Below are 16276 nucleotides of genomic sequence, written 5' to 3'. Positions count from 1 at the left end.
GTCAGGGCCACGTCAATAGGCTAACTTACCAAGCCGCCCCCATGTTTTCAGTCCGGAAGCCATGTATGGGAAACTCGCCTATAAAACAAACCCGTCTATTTAAAAATGATTTATCCAGTTCCTCACTGAGCTCCAAACCAGCTTTAAATCCCATCCTTGAACACTTTTTGTGTCCAAGGTTCCCGAAGTCCTGCTGGGTGTCCCAATGCAATATGCCAGCTTACCTTGCATCAGTTACACACAAATCAGTTAGCGTATCAGTTAAGCATCAATGTGCTGAATCATGAGGACCTCTAAAGGCTAGAGAGCTCTTCCCAATACAGTGGAACTTTGCACACTGGTGGTAAGATGGGCCTGCACTGATCTGCTCCGGTGCCATTCAGTCTGAAGCTCCCTGTGCTCTGACGAGCCCTGATCCACACCGCCTTCCCAAGTGCTCACTGGTCTGGGTGTCGGGGCAGGTACGAGCAGCGACACATCTAAAAATAGCGCGTGTTAAGGGCTCTCTTTCAGTGACGCTTCACGAGGACACGAGGACTGCCAGTTCTTACTTAGGTAAAGAGAGGGAGATTCACCTTGTGACAGGTAGGTAGGTTTTGAAGGTTCTAATACATGAAATGTTATTTTAAATCACACTACAAATTTGGAACCTGTGATAATTACAGTCTAGGCCAAACTAATTGGTAGTTAATCTAATTTTCTAATCAATACTTTTTCAAGACCAGCTAAAACAGAAATCCACCAGAAGTCCAAAGTAAATCATTTCTCTGTGAAAACTTCACCTGTTTTGTTTGGTAAAAATGGAAGCACAGGACTTTTTAGTCCTTAAAAAATCATCTAAGGGGAGCCCGAGTGGCTCAGTCGCTTAAGCATCTGACTTGGCTCAGGGCACGATCTCGCGGTTTGAGTTCAAGCCCTGTGTCAGACTCTGTGCTGACAGCCCAGAGCCTAGAGCCTCCTTCGGATTCTGTGTCTCCCTCTCTCTCTGCCCCTGCCCCGCTCGTGCTCTCTCAAAAATAAACATTAAAAAAAATCATTTAAGCAGTGCCTTGTATGACATTTAATACGCTCACTGTAAATGATTTTCACACACTACGATTCAACTCCAGTCAAACATTAAAAACTGTAAAAAAGTAATTACATCCCACTTAAAATTACGTATAATAGCTTTTTTTCCCCCCCTTTAAACTAACGCAAACAATCTCTTTCCTCTGCTGCTTTTTCTCCAGCATCAATGGGCTTTGGAAAACCATCATGGTTTGGGTTCTAGCATCTTTTCCATTTACCACATTCATGATAAAAATACCTACCTGAAGTTATTTTTTTTTTAATTTAACTTTAGAGAGAGAGAAAAAGCACGGGTGGGGGAGGGGCGGAGGAGGAAGAGAGCGAGAGAGAGTGAGAGAGAAAACCAAGAGTTGGACGCTCAACCGAATGAGCCACCTGGGCACCCCTAAAATTATTTGTGTTTTAAGCAGCGGTATTTATTCTTTCTTACAAGAGTACTTGAGCACCTCCTATGTGCCAGGCTAAGCGCTGGGTACACATGCTGTTGTGTGACCTTCTTCAAGCTTTGCGGGCTTTCCCTCATTGCTGACTAAGGGCGGCAGGCTGGGGAAGTTTCTGCAGGAAACTCAGGCACCACTTAGATGGCACTGCAACCTCATGAGTTCAACTGAAACTTAAGAAATAAAAGAATAAAATGGAAATTGAGGAAACACTCCTGCAGAAAACAGAGAATGTATCTGCTATCCTCAAGAAACAATTTTCTTCACAAGAATAACTTGGAAAACCAGTTTCACGAGTTCAATATAAAAATAGTTCTTATGGAAATAATTATAATTATTCACATTATTTTATGATCAATGATGTATTTAAAAAAAGAAATGTCTGACTTCTGAAAGTTAAAGCAGATGTCCTAAATTTATCAAGCTATATAGATTATTCTCCACAGAGGAAAACCTTGTTTGTTTTTTAAGTTCATGCGAATCACTGGCTTATGTTCAAGTAATAAAAGGATTATTTAAAAGTTTAATTTCTGGGGCGCCTGGGCGGCTCAAGTCGGTTAAGCGTCTGACTCTTGATTCTGGCTCAGGTCATGATCTCAGGGTTTGTTCGGTTTGAGCCCCACACTGTCAGTGCAGAGACTGCTTGTGATTATCTCTGTCTCTGCTCCTCCCAGGCCTGTGTGAGGGCAAGCATGCTCTCTCTTTCTCCCAAAACAAACTTAAAAACATTTTTTTATAACAGTTTAATTTCCAGTAAAATATAACTGCTGGTAAGCATGGTTTATTTGTGCTGTTTATTGCTGACAGATGAAGGTTCCCCACATAAAGAAACAATTTTACTTAGAAACTACACTTTTGCTTTAACTGGCCATGAAAAAGTAAATGCCAGATTTGAGATTCACTGACCAAGTCAATTGGCAGGGGATCGTATCAAAAAGAACAGCAGTACTTAGAATTATAGCGCGATTATTTCCTCAGTTAGGACCTTACTTTGGTTTGGAAAAGGTGGATATCAGAAGTAATGCCCCATCCATTCCCGTGAAAATTATCTAACTGCGTTCATCTACACCATGGACCGCTGTGGGCCTCTCACAGCACAGACGTGATTCACAATGGTTCACGTCAAAAAGCCAATTCTAGGGGTGCCTGGGTGGCTCAGTCGGTTGAGCCTCCGACTTTGGCTCAGGTCACGATCTCACAGTTCATGGGTTCAAGCCCCGGGTTGGGCTCTGTGCTGACAGCTCAGGGCCTGGAGCCTGCTTGGGATTCTGTGTCTCCCTCTCTCTCTGCCCCTCCCCTGCTCATGCTCTGTCTCTCTCTCAAAATAAACAGATTAAAAAATAAATTTAAAAAAAAAAAAGCCAACTCTGCCTCACACGGCCGCTCTCCCAACCTGCGTCTGACCAAATAACAGACTCCCCACCACTTAACTCATTTCAAGGAAAGGAAGTCATTTACTTGGCTCTGCTGCTCATATGGCTCAATTGAGTTTTGAATTAACCACGGTGGAAACACCAGACACTGTGGCTGAAAAGCGACCTTCATCAAGCTGGCCGCTCCTGAGCCACATGTATGTGTGTGTATGTGTCTCAGGCCCTTTAAAAGGGAACATTTAGTTTGGAAATAAGAAAGGTCATCAAGATGGAAGGATGATTGTTAAATGAGTTTTTGAACTTAAATAAAACTGTCATCACTGCGGAGCACTTAGCACTTATGTTCCCAGATACAATAAGCACCTCACAAGGATCATGTGTTTGCAAAAACCCTATGAGGCAGCCATCATCACCATTCCATTAAAAAAAACCAAAAACCAAAAACCAAAAACCCAACTGACAGACAGGAAAAACCATGTCAGCAGCAAGGTCCCACAAGTGGGGTTGGGATGTGAACCCAGGAGGACCGTCAGGGATGTGACTCAGTCGTGCCAGGTGACAATATGTCCCGACACTGGGACATCACACTAAGGCTTCTACTGACACCTGGAGATCTCCTTCACAACACCCACCATCAAGCCAGTTCCCTTCCGTCTCGGAAGTGTAAAATTAATTATTTTATCAACCTAAAGGAAGGGGTTTACATCTATCCCTTTAATAATTCATGGATGTGCCAAAAGGGAGGCAGCAACCCCATAATTACAAGGAATCTTGCAGGGGCACCTGGGTGGCTCAGTTGGTTAAGCATCGGACTCTTGGTTTCGGCTTAGGTCGTGATCTCACGGTTCATGGGATCGAGCCCTGCATCTGCCTCTGCGCTGACAGCATGGAGGCTGCCTGGGATTGTCTCTCTCCACCCCTCCCTTGCTCACACGCGCATGCATGCTCTCTCTCAAAATAAATAAACTTTAAAAGGAACCTTGCAAAGTTAACAGGGAAATGAAGACTTTAAAAAATGTATAAAGACAGTACTGTCAAAAATAACATCAAACGATAAAATCAGAGAGTTTTCTGATTTAGATATAAGAACCATGTTCTAGAAGCTTTTCTTCTTCATTAGTTCTCCAAAACACTATCAAAATTGAAGTTCACGACAGGGCCAAAACCCTATGACAACTTACCCATCTTTTAGAAATACGAGGTATTCCCTATGTAAAATTATCACCTGAATCATAGCTCAGCTAGCAGGAATATTCCATGAGCCTCCTTGGGGTGGTAGCGGCGAGGATCATGAGAAATGCTACACATTACAGGGCCTATCCAGGGCAAACAGCCCTGTTACCTTCCGCTGGAGGGTCGCCCTCAGATCAAGTCACCAACAGGTGCAGCCTGTGGTCTGTGGCTGCCAGAGCCACATGTCTAGGAGGCTTGGGCCTGTTCATTCTATGGAAGATCTTTGCTCTTCTAGTGCAAGGAATGGAAGCGTGAGAAGAAATGAAAGGGGAGAAAAAATCAAGAAATGACATCCTCAATGCCTAAAAAGTGCCCGAGAAGAGTTTGTGGAGAAACTTCCTAAGCAAAGAGGCCTATCAACCTTCTACATTAAAACACCAAACCAAGGTTCCTCACGAGAGTTCTGGGGAAAACCTGACCACCTGGACTGGTCAACGCAAGCCTACGACACGCACCTGCAGCTCGTGTGCGGAAACGGTGAAGTCCGACTACTCTCAGGAACGGTACTTACATTTAGAGCAGCTTCTCCACACTTTTCAATGGCTGCGAGACCCTGATTATGGATGTGTGTCTCTAGAAGTTTTTTCAATTCTCCTAGGCCATCCTGGATTCTAGATACGAGATTATACATGCGCCCCAAATCTGAAAGAAGAAGGTGCCACGTCTTATGCACTGAAACAAACTTTGCATATCCATTCCGCCAAGTATGTACGTATACTGTGATCCCAGATGCCCTGACATAAAATGGTGTTTTTTGATCGAAATCATCATCGTTTTAATTGTAACTGAATTGTATACATGTAGTTAGCTGAAAGTAACAACGAAACCGTCCTCTCATGAAAGTTTATTTTTCCCTTTACTATGAGAAACATCTAACAACAGAAAAAGTCTTTTTATCAGAAGCTGCATCAGATACTTCCTCAAATTCTCAAGACCGAGAGATTATTTATGCTAGATACATGACAGGCACTCATGTACTGATTTTAAAAGACGAATACGTTTAAAGAGTATTTGAGTATCTATCCCAACTATACAAACGAGTCACAAAAGGGCCCCCGAATTCTTCGAATGGCATATGGTTAATTTATGAAGGCCAAAGAGAAAACTTCTGAACCCAAACATCAATCTTTCATTGAGCTCCTTGCATCTCCCAGTAAAACCTGAAGGGTAAGAGAAATGCTTTCACAAAATACTAGCCTTCTCATCTTGAAGAATTTTCAGAAGAAAAACAGTCAAGGACAAGTCAGGGGTAGCGTCAGTCAATGCCAGAGTATACGGGACGAGTAACCCTCCAAAGAACGCCGACTGAAAAGATGTTCTTCTCCCAAAGTCCTCCCCACAACACTCCACAGAGCTCTGAAATCAGTGCACAACCAGGCTGACCGCGCACTAATCTCTTCAAAACCGGCTGTTGGTGATGCTGTTAGCTCTGACTCTAGAGTTTCAACCAACCTCAAAACTGCAGATCGTGAGAAACCCAGGTCTGGAGGGAGTGTGAGTGGCTCACCTTCATTTTTGTCAGCATCCAACAAATTCTGGAATTCTGTGTGGAAAATCTCCAGGTGTTTTTCAATGAGCACTTGCTCACACTTCCTTGCTAGTTCATCTTGTGTGCTTTCGTGAAGGTACACCTGGACTCTTCGTTGTTCCTCGAGCAGACGGGCCTCTGCCTGCAGGAATGAATTCGAGTGAACCGTCTGGATTCACTTCTAAAGAACTGCTACACGAATAGTGGCAAATTAAATTCACAAGCTCCAATACATTAAGAGAAAAGGGAAGGGGTCCTGTGACGTTAGGTGAATGCCAACCATGTTTAAGTGGTCACTGACATGCTCCATTTTCTCTGCATTTCTCTGCATAGAGATTTCCACCTCTAGCTCCTTTTCAAATGACTTCACAAGATTATCTTTGTTAGTTCAGATGTGTTCACGTCAACTTTCGTCCTTCAGGTAAGTGGCTTTTCACCTTCTGGGGGCAATATCCCTATTCTACACTCTGAGACACCTATGGACCCTCTCTTATCCGTGGACACCATGTTCAGAACCCCTATTTTTGATTGAAAGCCACCTGAAGTCAAGAGTCACATGAATATATTCCCTGAAATGACCACATGGAAAGAATTATTAGTAATCAGACTTTTAAACAAATTTTAAGGAAAAATATCATGGCCTTCTCTTGCCGACCATTGAGTATATACCTCTGTAACTACTGGATTATTTATGCATTTCGATTTCTTACCATTCCCTTCAAGGAAGAGAGGAAAACAAAGATGTAATCTAACAGAGCAGGAAAATAAATAGAAGTCCATATATTTTACAGTGTATCAACAGAAATATGTGTGGTATAAAGTATCACCGAGGAACCACTAAGTTATCAAAGCAATGACGAAATTTCAATGATAATCTCAAATTAATCAGGTGAGAAAGAGAAATACTATACTTAGTATTGTAAAAGTGCCCTACTTTCCAAAATGATTTTAGATTCGGTATAATTTGGGAGAAATCTATAAAAATTCAACTGGAAGAATAAACACTCAAGAGCCAAGAAACAAAAAATGCAGGCGGGATTTATGCGGTCAAGAATTACTAACAATGAAACGGTTATTTAACCAACAGAAGTCAGAACCTTATTACACATTCCAAATGGTCAAATGTGAACAACAAAATAAACCTGGAAATTATCTGGAGTATTTATCAAAATGTCAAGGTCCTCGACACAGAATGATCCCTGAAAAAATTAGTTAAGTTCATCCAAATAAAAAAAACATGAAAGGAAAAGGAACAATTTATAAGAGAAGACATATGAAAAACCTCAAGTTTCTGGTAGGAAGTAATGAAAGCATAGCATATTTGGCTAATGGAATACTATTATCCAGTAAAATAGGTAACAATAAAATATGTTAATGTAACAAATTAGTTGGGGGGGGGGGGGACAAGTTACCAAAAAACCTACAGAATTATTCCTATCTGGTTTTATATACATAGTGTTCCAAGCTTGCAGGTTTATGTTCCTTGTATTTTCCAAAAAGCCTACAATTAATGTGTATATATTCTCTGATTATGAAGTTATTTTAAATCATACGGGATCATTTGTGCTTTAACTGAGAAGTTCTACGTTAAGCGCGTACTGCTTCAGATCTGATACTCACTAAGCCTCAAGAATGCAAGCGATATAGTAAAATACAGGACATGCAAACCAAAAAGCACTTCTTTTTCTGTTTGAAGTTATACCTGTTTCCTAGAAGGACGTAAATCACCTTGGGCAGCAGAAACTCCTGTTTCAAACTCTGCTTTCTCCTAAAACAAACTTTTACCCCTGCCCAGATGAAAGGTACAGCCTTGGTGGGACTGCTGACTCATTCTCTGGGGGGAGGGGGGGGGGTCACAGTGGCTTTCCAACTCAGGCACTGTGGTAGGGGCAGCATTCTGCCACAGGACCCTCCCACAGGGGCCGAGAAGGAAGGAGAGAGTAAACTGGCCCCTGAGTGACTAAAAAACATTAAAGGACAGAGGGGCCTCAGTAATAGCTTGTTTTAAATATAAAGAAACCAAAGTATCCAGTGTTGTGTCATCAGGTTTGTGGATTCTAGGTCAAGTAAGCTCTTGACCATCACTGTCCAGAACACCAGGATCAAATTCAATTTTTTAAAAAATTTATTTATTTTGAAAGCACAAGAGCACAAGTGGGGGAAAGGCAGAGAGAGAGAGAGAGAGAGAGAGAGAGAGAGAGAGAGAGAGACACACACAGAGAGACAGAGAGACAGACAGAGGGAGGGAGGGACGGAGGGAATCCCAAGCAGGCTCCGCACTCTGTTCTGAGCCCAACTCAGGGCTCGATCCCAGGACCGTGAGATCATGACTTGGGCTACTATCAAGAGTCGGATGCTTAACTGACTGAGCCACCCAGGCGCCTCCAGGACCAAGTTCAAAATGACTAAATAAAGCGAAGCAATTAAAGACCGTCCCTGTTAATTCTACTAGGATGGGTTCCGCAGGAAAAACAAAAGGAAAAGTGGGCCCACTCCCTGCCAAAAAAGGAAATTAATGGAATACTGAACATCTGACATCAGTAACCTAGAACAGTCAACAAATCTTTTGTAGCTCACATGAGTCTCAATCACATGAGACAGCAGGATGTGTTAAAAACCCTAATGTGGCTTTGGGTCGTTAATTCATCAAAGCCATCCCTACTGAAGATTCTCAAATGTTTCCGCTAAAATATCCCTCAAATCACAGAAAAGGGAACGTAGACCCCTCAGGGAATTTGCAGACCTAGCCCAAACTAGTGGCTAAAAGCAGAGTATTTTTTAAAGGTTCATGCTTTATCTCAATATTGCTCAGGAGTTTTGTATATTATTTCCTGACAGACTGTTTTAATATAAACAAAATTTCCCCTGAAGTTATTGAATAAAACGTGCCACTTTTTATCCTCTGGTTTTGCATATTCTCAGGCATCTACTGGAGGTTCTGAATGATGAATGCTCATATCATGCTTACTATCTGCCAGGCACCAAACATATATGTATTACAAAATAAAAATTATTACGTGATACCTGGGTGGCTCAGTTGGTGGAGCATGTGACTCTTGATCTTGGGGTTGTGAGTTCAAGCTCCATGTTGGGTGTAGAGATTAGTTAAAAATAAAATCTTAAAAACAAACAAAAAATTATTACCCCCATTTTACAGATGAAGAAACTGAGGACCTGGGGCACCTGGGCGGCTCAGTAGGTTAAGTGTCTGACTTCAGCTCAGGTTATGATCTCACAGTCCGTGAGTTTGAGCCCCGTGTCCGGCTCTGTGCTGACAGCACGGAGCCTGGAGTCTGCCTCAGATTGTGTCTCCCTCTCTCTGCCCCTCCCCCACTCACTCTGTCTCTCAAAACTGAGTAAATTTTAAAATAATAATAATAGTAAGATAAAGCCTTAAAAACAAACTAAAACTTATTACCCTCATTTTACAGATGAAGAAGCTGAGGACCAGGGGCCCCTGGGTGGCTCAGTTAAGGGTCCACTCTTAATTTCGGTTCAGGTCATGATCTCACGGTTCATGAGATGAAGCCCCACATCAGGTTCTGCACTGTCAGAGCTTGAATATATGCTTTGGATTCTCTTGCTCTCAAAAATAAATGGATGGGCAGAAGGGAGGGAGGGAGGGAGAGAGGGAGGGGAGGGAGGGGAGGGAGGGGAGGGGAGGGAGGGAAGGGAGGGAAGGGAGGGAAGGGAGGGAGGGAAGGAGGGACGGACTGAGGACCAGAAAGGTTAGGTCAACTCCCCAGGAAATGACTGAATAGGGATTTAAAATGACATTTGCAGCCCAAGGCTCTAGGTAGAATTGTTCATACAGCTAAATTGCAATTTTATGCTCATAGATCCTCTATGTTATGGACTTCCAGAATGTGAGGGAAGTCATGTTTGGTAAGATCCAACTGGATCCGGGCCCAACCTGTAACCCCCGTAGGAAGGAACCCCCTCGAAGAGCACCGGGGCACAGGAAGCATGCTGCAGCCCCAAAGGCAGGGCTCACACTGGAAATCTCTGCTCCTCAAGCTGCCTTCGGTTCCAGGCCTGACCTAAAAATGAGACTTCCCCGCTGTGGGGGCGCTCAAGTCTCTGGCCTGAAGAGCAGACCCCGTCGTGTCACCACCACCTTCCCGGGGGTGGATAACGGAGGTGACGGGAACCCAGCGTCGCTCTTGCCGATGTGCACCCTGAGAAAAGACCCCACTTTTAAAAGAATCACCAGATGCAGGAGAGTCGAGAAGAGATGTGATCATGAAAACGACACTGCCAAACGAAAAACCCACAATAACAGGCGATGCTAAGACTGAAAACAGATTCTGCTCCGTAAGTTCATTTGTCAGGCGACCGACACTCAGAATGAGCTGGTTAGGTCCCGGGTCGGCACACCAAAAAGCTAACTTAACCCACAGATAGACACAAAGAGCTAATACTGTTCCAAGGATAGTATTTCTGAAGACTTCCATTTCTGTCAGGTTTTGAGATGTCAGAAATCTGTTCGTCAAGGACTTTCAACCGCACACTTCTCAAGCCCACTGACAACCACGACGTCCTAGGGGAAAAGGCACCCAGAATGTCACAGACACTGGGCGGGGCTGTGTGCCTAGAGAGGCACACTGCTCACACTGCTGCCCTGGGGGGCTGACCGGCTACCTCCATCACAGCACCTGCCCTGAGTGGCTGTGCGGTCCCCTCCTCTCCCGGCCAACAGAGAATAAAGGGCAAAGCAGAGATGAGGCACGGTCGGCCCAGCCTCCCTGGAGATGTCCTTGGATGTCTCGCTCAGGGGTCAGCAAACTATAGCCTACGGGCCAAATCCTGCCTCTAAGTCACATTTTACTGGAACACAGCCGCACGCATCTGCTTACGTGTTGCCATGGCTGCTCTTCCCTCAATGGCAGAGCTGAACAGCTGCCAGACCACGTGGGGCGCAAATATTTGCCCTGTGCCCCTTTACAGAACAGGTGTGCTGATTCCTAACCTAGGTCACTCCTCACGGAGAAAAGTCCGGGACACCTGTATTCCCGAGAAAGAGAACCAAAAAAATTACACCAGAACTTCGCTGGAACATCACTCAGTACTGAAAAAGACTTACAGTACAGTTTGTGACCAATCTTAGATCCTGTGGTTTCAGCCCGATCTCCTCTACTGTAAACTTGAAGGCTGTACCGGAGACCGTTAGGGAACAGTTCAGAAGGGAAAACAGCAAAGTTTGCAAACCTAGCAACAGCTGGTACTTCGAAACTTATCTTCTCATTGACTGAAGCCTGTGGCTTCCATTAGCTACAGCCACCCATGCTAGGAGAGCAAGTTCAAAACACAGAAGCCACACAGCTCTGACAGTTAGATCCTCAGAGCCCTGGAGAGAACACGGAGCCGCGACGGTCAGATGAAGTTATTATGAAAGCTCCTTGGTGGGCGGGGAGAAGCATCTGTACGGGCTACGGACACTGCAGGGGAACACTGCCCAAGACATGATCTGTGGAAAGAGCTGTGCACGTCAAAGAGAATAACCCACTGCAGCGGCGAGAACCGTGTTAGCCGAAGCCTACTGTATGCGCCGTATGTAAGCGTACCTTTTTCATATACTCAGTCACTGGGTTCTGCTGCAAGAATTCAGTGCTCTCTCTGGTATAAAATCTCTCCGTGTCGGCCAAAAACTGAGATTCAAAGGACTCTTTATACACTGTCAGCGTAGGGCCCTTGGCAAAGGCGTCGTCTTCATTCAGCCCCAACTCCACTAGAAACAGATAGGAACTGTATTTCAATTACCCTAGTTTTTGTCACATTTTACCCAACATACCCATGAGTAACATTCAGCTTAAGTTACGTTTAAAAGGTAAATGGAAAATGGCAGGACATAAGGTAAGCCTGCTATTCACAGGCGTGCACTAAAGTACACGCCTTCAATGAAAGAAAAAAGAAATAAAATCCAAGACATAAAAGGAAGTAATTCTGACCCGTGGCCAAGCATGCTTCAAAGTTATCATGAAGTTCACTTAAAAAACTTATTAAACATGACATTTCTTTTTTCTAAACGTTTATTTTTGAGAGAGAGAGAGAGAAGGAGAGAGAGAATGTATGCGAGCGAGTGTGGGAGGGGCAGAGAGCGAGGGAGACACAGAATCCGAAGCAGGCTCCAGGCTCTGAGCTGTCAGCACAGAGCCCGACACGGGGCTCGAACCCACAGACCGCGAGATCAAGACGAGAACCGAAGTTAGATGCTTAACCGACAGAGCCACCCAAGTGTCCCAACACGACATTTATTTCTAATTGAAGTGTAGCTGACGTAGCCTATCAGTTCCAGGAGGTCGTCACAGGGATTTGATATTTGTGAATATGACAAAATGATACCCACAGTGAAGTACGGCCACCACCTATCACCTTAAAAAGTTACTGTATTATCGCCTACATTCCCTATGCTGTACCTTACACCCCCCATGACATTTCTTTTGTAACTACAGGTTTATCTCTTAATCACCTTCACTGATTTCACCTGCCTCCCCACAAGGACTAAATGTAAACTTTCAGAGAAACACGAGGCCACTGAAGTTTTCCAAACATTGCATTAGCTCATCAGTTGCTCAATCTCAACTTTTCAGGCTGACCCAGGTCTCTGGTCCTCTTCCCACTCCATTAATGACACTCCGTCATATTATATATCCAGTCATTCAGCAGTATGAGAGCAGAAAATAATTCAAATGTCGAATTCCTCAAAAGTCCCATGAGAAACAAAGATCAAACAATTTTTGTGAGGGGTAAAATCAAACAGAATCACACTCACTTAAAGAGAGTTTTTTGAGGGCCCTTGTACATGCAAACAATATTTTCACAACAGCTAAAATATCTGTCAACGAATCTGTCAGGACACGGTTAGGATTGTCATTTGACACGAAAACTCTGAGTAGGTGAAAGGGAAATGGTTTACCGTAAGACTGTACAACTCCACTTATCAGTCTTGTGTTGATGGTTTCACCGTTTCTTTCCTTTTCAATCAGTTTTAAAACAGCATTTGTTACCTTTAGGAAGGATAAAGGGAAAAGACCTGTAGATTACAGACTACAGCACGTATATTACCACACATCTCTTGGACTCTGAGAACATTACACAATGCAAGGTGACAGATACTCTTAGGGCATTCTACAGCTGTGAGGAGACAACGCCTAAGAAATGAAATCTGTAAGGGGGTTTTAACAGGACAACACGCACACTCTCACACAAGTGCGTACCTGTTTATTCAATGGCCTGAACAGACAATCTCTCCAAGTCACCAACGCAAGCTGGATGAAAAGAAAAAGGAGAAGTGTAAGAGGTCTACACTTTTACCACGTTTTTCTAAGACTGAAGTCATAGGAATCAGCCTGAATCTCATCTATCAGTATTTCTAGATTATAACTGGGTAAAAACCTATCATGACGACATCAGAGATGCTCGAGTTAGCAACTTCAGGAGGTTTCGAAATACAGCCACTTATCAGCTCCCATTTTAATAATTCAGACACAAAGAAAACCTGGATTTTAGGAGACCAAACGTATCAGCTTACAGGGTGTCAGTGGAGTCAACCTCTAACACTGTTTCCTGGCCCAAATTTAATTTTTCATCTAAATGAAGATAATTCCAGCTATCATAGTTTCCTAATACTCGATAAATTAAGTAACAGATGATAAAAATTCAGCATGTTGTGTATCTTAGTTGTGGTGATTTGTGTTGCATGGATGCACACGGCTGGAAACGTACCAAACTGCACACTTTAAATAGACGTGGTTCATTGTATAGGAATTGCTCAGATTTCCCATTTTACTTGCACTCATGTGTGTTGGAGTCTTTGATCCATTTCTAAAACTTTCCACAGAAGTTATGCCAGAAAATCACTATAAAAATGCTCCCCCAAGGGGAACGGTTATAATTCATAAATGATTTTCAGCTGTTTATTGAGAGAGGTAGTATTCAGAGTAAAATTCAAATTTTTAACAATTCAATATTCAAACGTAAACTGGTGAGGAACTCGCTTAGACATAAATGCTTTCAGTCTTATTTTTCCTAAATTTAACCACAGATAAGACTAGGTTGATGTAAGATGTATTTCAGAGAAGATTATGTATAATTTAATTTATGCAATAAACCCTGAGTAATGTTCCTACCACACACAAAACAAAGGCAACATGAAAAGCAATATTTAAGAGAAGACTATTTTTTAAATTCGTTTATTTATTATTCAAAAAGTTTGGGGGGCGCCTGGGTAGCTCAGTTAAGTGTCCGAGACTTCGGCTCAGGTCATCATCTCGTGGTTTGTGAGTTCGAGCCCCACGTCGGTCTCTGTGTTGACAGCTCGGAGCCCGGAACCTGCTTCAGATTCTGTGTCTCCCTCTCTCTCTGCCCCTCCCCTGCTTGCGTTCTGTCTCTCTCTCTCTCAAAAAATAAAGATTAAAAAATTAAAAACTTTTTTTGAATTCCAGTGCAGTTAACAGTGTTATACCAGTTTCACGTGTCTAACAATTCTATGCGTGACCTGGTGCTCATCGCTGTAAGTGGACTCTCAATCCCCTTCACCCATTTCAGCCCTGCCCCGGCCCACCTCCCCTCTGGGAACCATCAGCCTGTTCCCTAGAGTTAACAGTCTGTTTTTTGGTTTGTCTCTTTTTCTTGGTTCATTTGTTTTGTTTCATAAATTCCACATACGAGTGAGACTGTAGGATATTGGTCTTTCTCTGACTTATCTCGCTTTAGCATTACACTGTCTGGCTCCATCCATGTTGTTGCAAAAGACAAGATTTAATTCTAAGAGATAACTACTTTTTAATTAAGCATGAACAATACATACTCATGTAATGTTTCCATAAAAATAAGATTTCAGAATTAGAAACTATGATGTCCAAGAAGATGTTAGAAGGGAAGAGCCTCATTTTTCAGCAGAAAGGCAAGCCTGGGACGATTTTCCCTGTGCAAATTCTGCCGCCTCGAGTCTTAGACTTCTTTAAAGCAAGAGTAAGGAGGGAAAATGCAATGCCATGGCCATGAACTTCTAGTAAAGATATACTACACCTTTAAAAATAACTTTTTTCCAAACATTGTTCTAAATCAAGACAGCCTTAGGCAAGTCTAATTTGACTCTGGATAACTTGTCACTTTGAAGGAAGAAAGGAAGCAGGGATGCCAAGATAAGAAAGCAAGGCCAAATGTACACCAGACAAAGTTCAGACGAATAAGGAACGGAGTCCAGGAAAAAAATCTTGCTCCATCACTTTAATGTATCAATAATGAAATCAATTTACGTCCTCTGGTGGACATGAAAGGAAAACAACAACTTTCTATAATTAAAAAGGAAGAAAGGATTATTAGGAAAAAAAAGGTAAAACTTTATATTGTGCAACAAAGCATCCCCACCTTCTGGAACTCCTGGAAAATACAATGAGAGATCACTGTGCCCAACTGTTCCTCTGTGTCAACTGATGCTTGAACTTTATGAATTCAACAGGCTCACTGAAGAGCACACAGAGGAAATACTGTTTCTAGACAGGGGTATTCACTGGCCTTTGCTAAAACTTACGGCTGCATATTGTATTTCCAAACGGTTACTACAGACAGTATTTAAGGATGTAGAAGGTATGAATTTTCAAAGTAAATAAAAAATAGAAACTGAAAATCGTAGCCTACGAAGTATATTTGAACTTCTTTCTATTTTCTCTGTTCTTGAATATAGCACACAAAAAGTTCAGGTGTAACGATTTTTAGGAGTCTGTGACATTACTGCAGGGTTCGTGTGGTGTTTTACGTCAAGGTGCATCCAAGAAGAAATCACCCAAATCATGCCGATTCATAAAGAAAGCATTTGTGAGTGGAAAAGAAAAAGGAAAGTACAAAAGGCTCAACTCAAAATACTAAATCCACAAAGTTTTGTTCATTATACGTATCACATATATAGGATATATATAAATGATACTAGTTTGTCATGAATCTATGATACATTACATTTTCCTTTTATTAAATCTGTCCAAAATAAAGCAATAAAGTACTGCTAATATACCAGCATTCTGGGAGATGGAGATAATCTCATTATGCAGAACTTAACATGTTCACATCACTGGTTCAAGAAGAGGACAGTCTGTGCATCTGATAGCCCGTTCCGAACAGACAGGCCTTCTGTTGAGTCCTTCCCCTCCACTGGTCTACGACATCAGTCCCCAAAGCTGACTGGACATCACAGTCCTCTCAAGGGACTCCAACAGTCTGCTGACCCCCACCTCCAGGGTTTCTAGTAAGTTGAGGCTGGGGCCCAGTAATGCGCATTGCTAACAAGTTCCCAGGTGTCCATGATGTGGCAGGTTTGGGGACCACACCTTGAAAACCAATGGAACTAAGAAACATATTAATGAAAGTGATTCAGTCACTCGACTTCTGCCTTTTCACAATCTTATTTTCATGCCGTCTAAAAAGAACCTTCAACTTTCAGCTCTGTCAGTATCGTATTATTTTGTAAAGAGAGAGGGCAGGGCATCTCACCACACGGTCCTCTCCCTAAACAGCTTCCCAAACCACAGAGGCCACGAGGGCTGATCTGGGAGGCCCGGGTCCCCGGCTCGGGACTGGATCTGCCTGACACAGCCAGCACGTGGGATGCCCAGCGCGACAAGTGGGACAGTTCCAGG

At 43.0% G+C, this 16276-nt stretch overlaps 1 protein-coding gene across 7 annotated transcripts in view; it reads right to left on the bottom strand.

Moving 5' to 3' along the window:
- Positions 1 to 16276, bottom strand: part of CUL1 (cullin 1) — a 105450-nt gene that overhangs the window by 23328 nt on the left and 65846 nt on the right. For all 7 annotated transcript variants that reach the window (XM_049643064.1, XM_049643061.1, XM_049643060.1 and 4 more), the window contains 5 exons: positions 12860 to 12910; positions 12559 to 12649; positions 11207 to 11370; positions 5622 to 5784; positions 4626 to 4756 (listed from right to left, as the gene is read on the bottom strand). In XM_049643064.1, the coding sequence (XP_049499021.1) occupies positions 4626 to 4756; positions 5622 to 5784; positions 11207 to 11370; positions 12559 to 12649; positions 12860 to 12910 (600 nt within the window). The remainder of the gene's footprint in view (positions 1 to 4625; positions 4757 to 5621; positions 5785 to 11206; positions 11371 to 12558; positions 12650 to 12859; positions 12911 to 16276) is intronic.

The sequence above is a fragment of the Panthera uncia genome, chromosome A2, assembly GCF_023721935.1.
Source record: "Panthera uncia isolate 11264 chromosome A2, Puncia_PCG_1.0, whole genome shotgun sequence".
Taxonomy (NCBI): Eukaryota; Metazoa; Chordata; class Mammalia; order Carnivora; family Felidae; genus Panthera; species Panthera uncia.
This window is presented reverse-complemented; position numbering and strand designations above follow the sequence as displayed.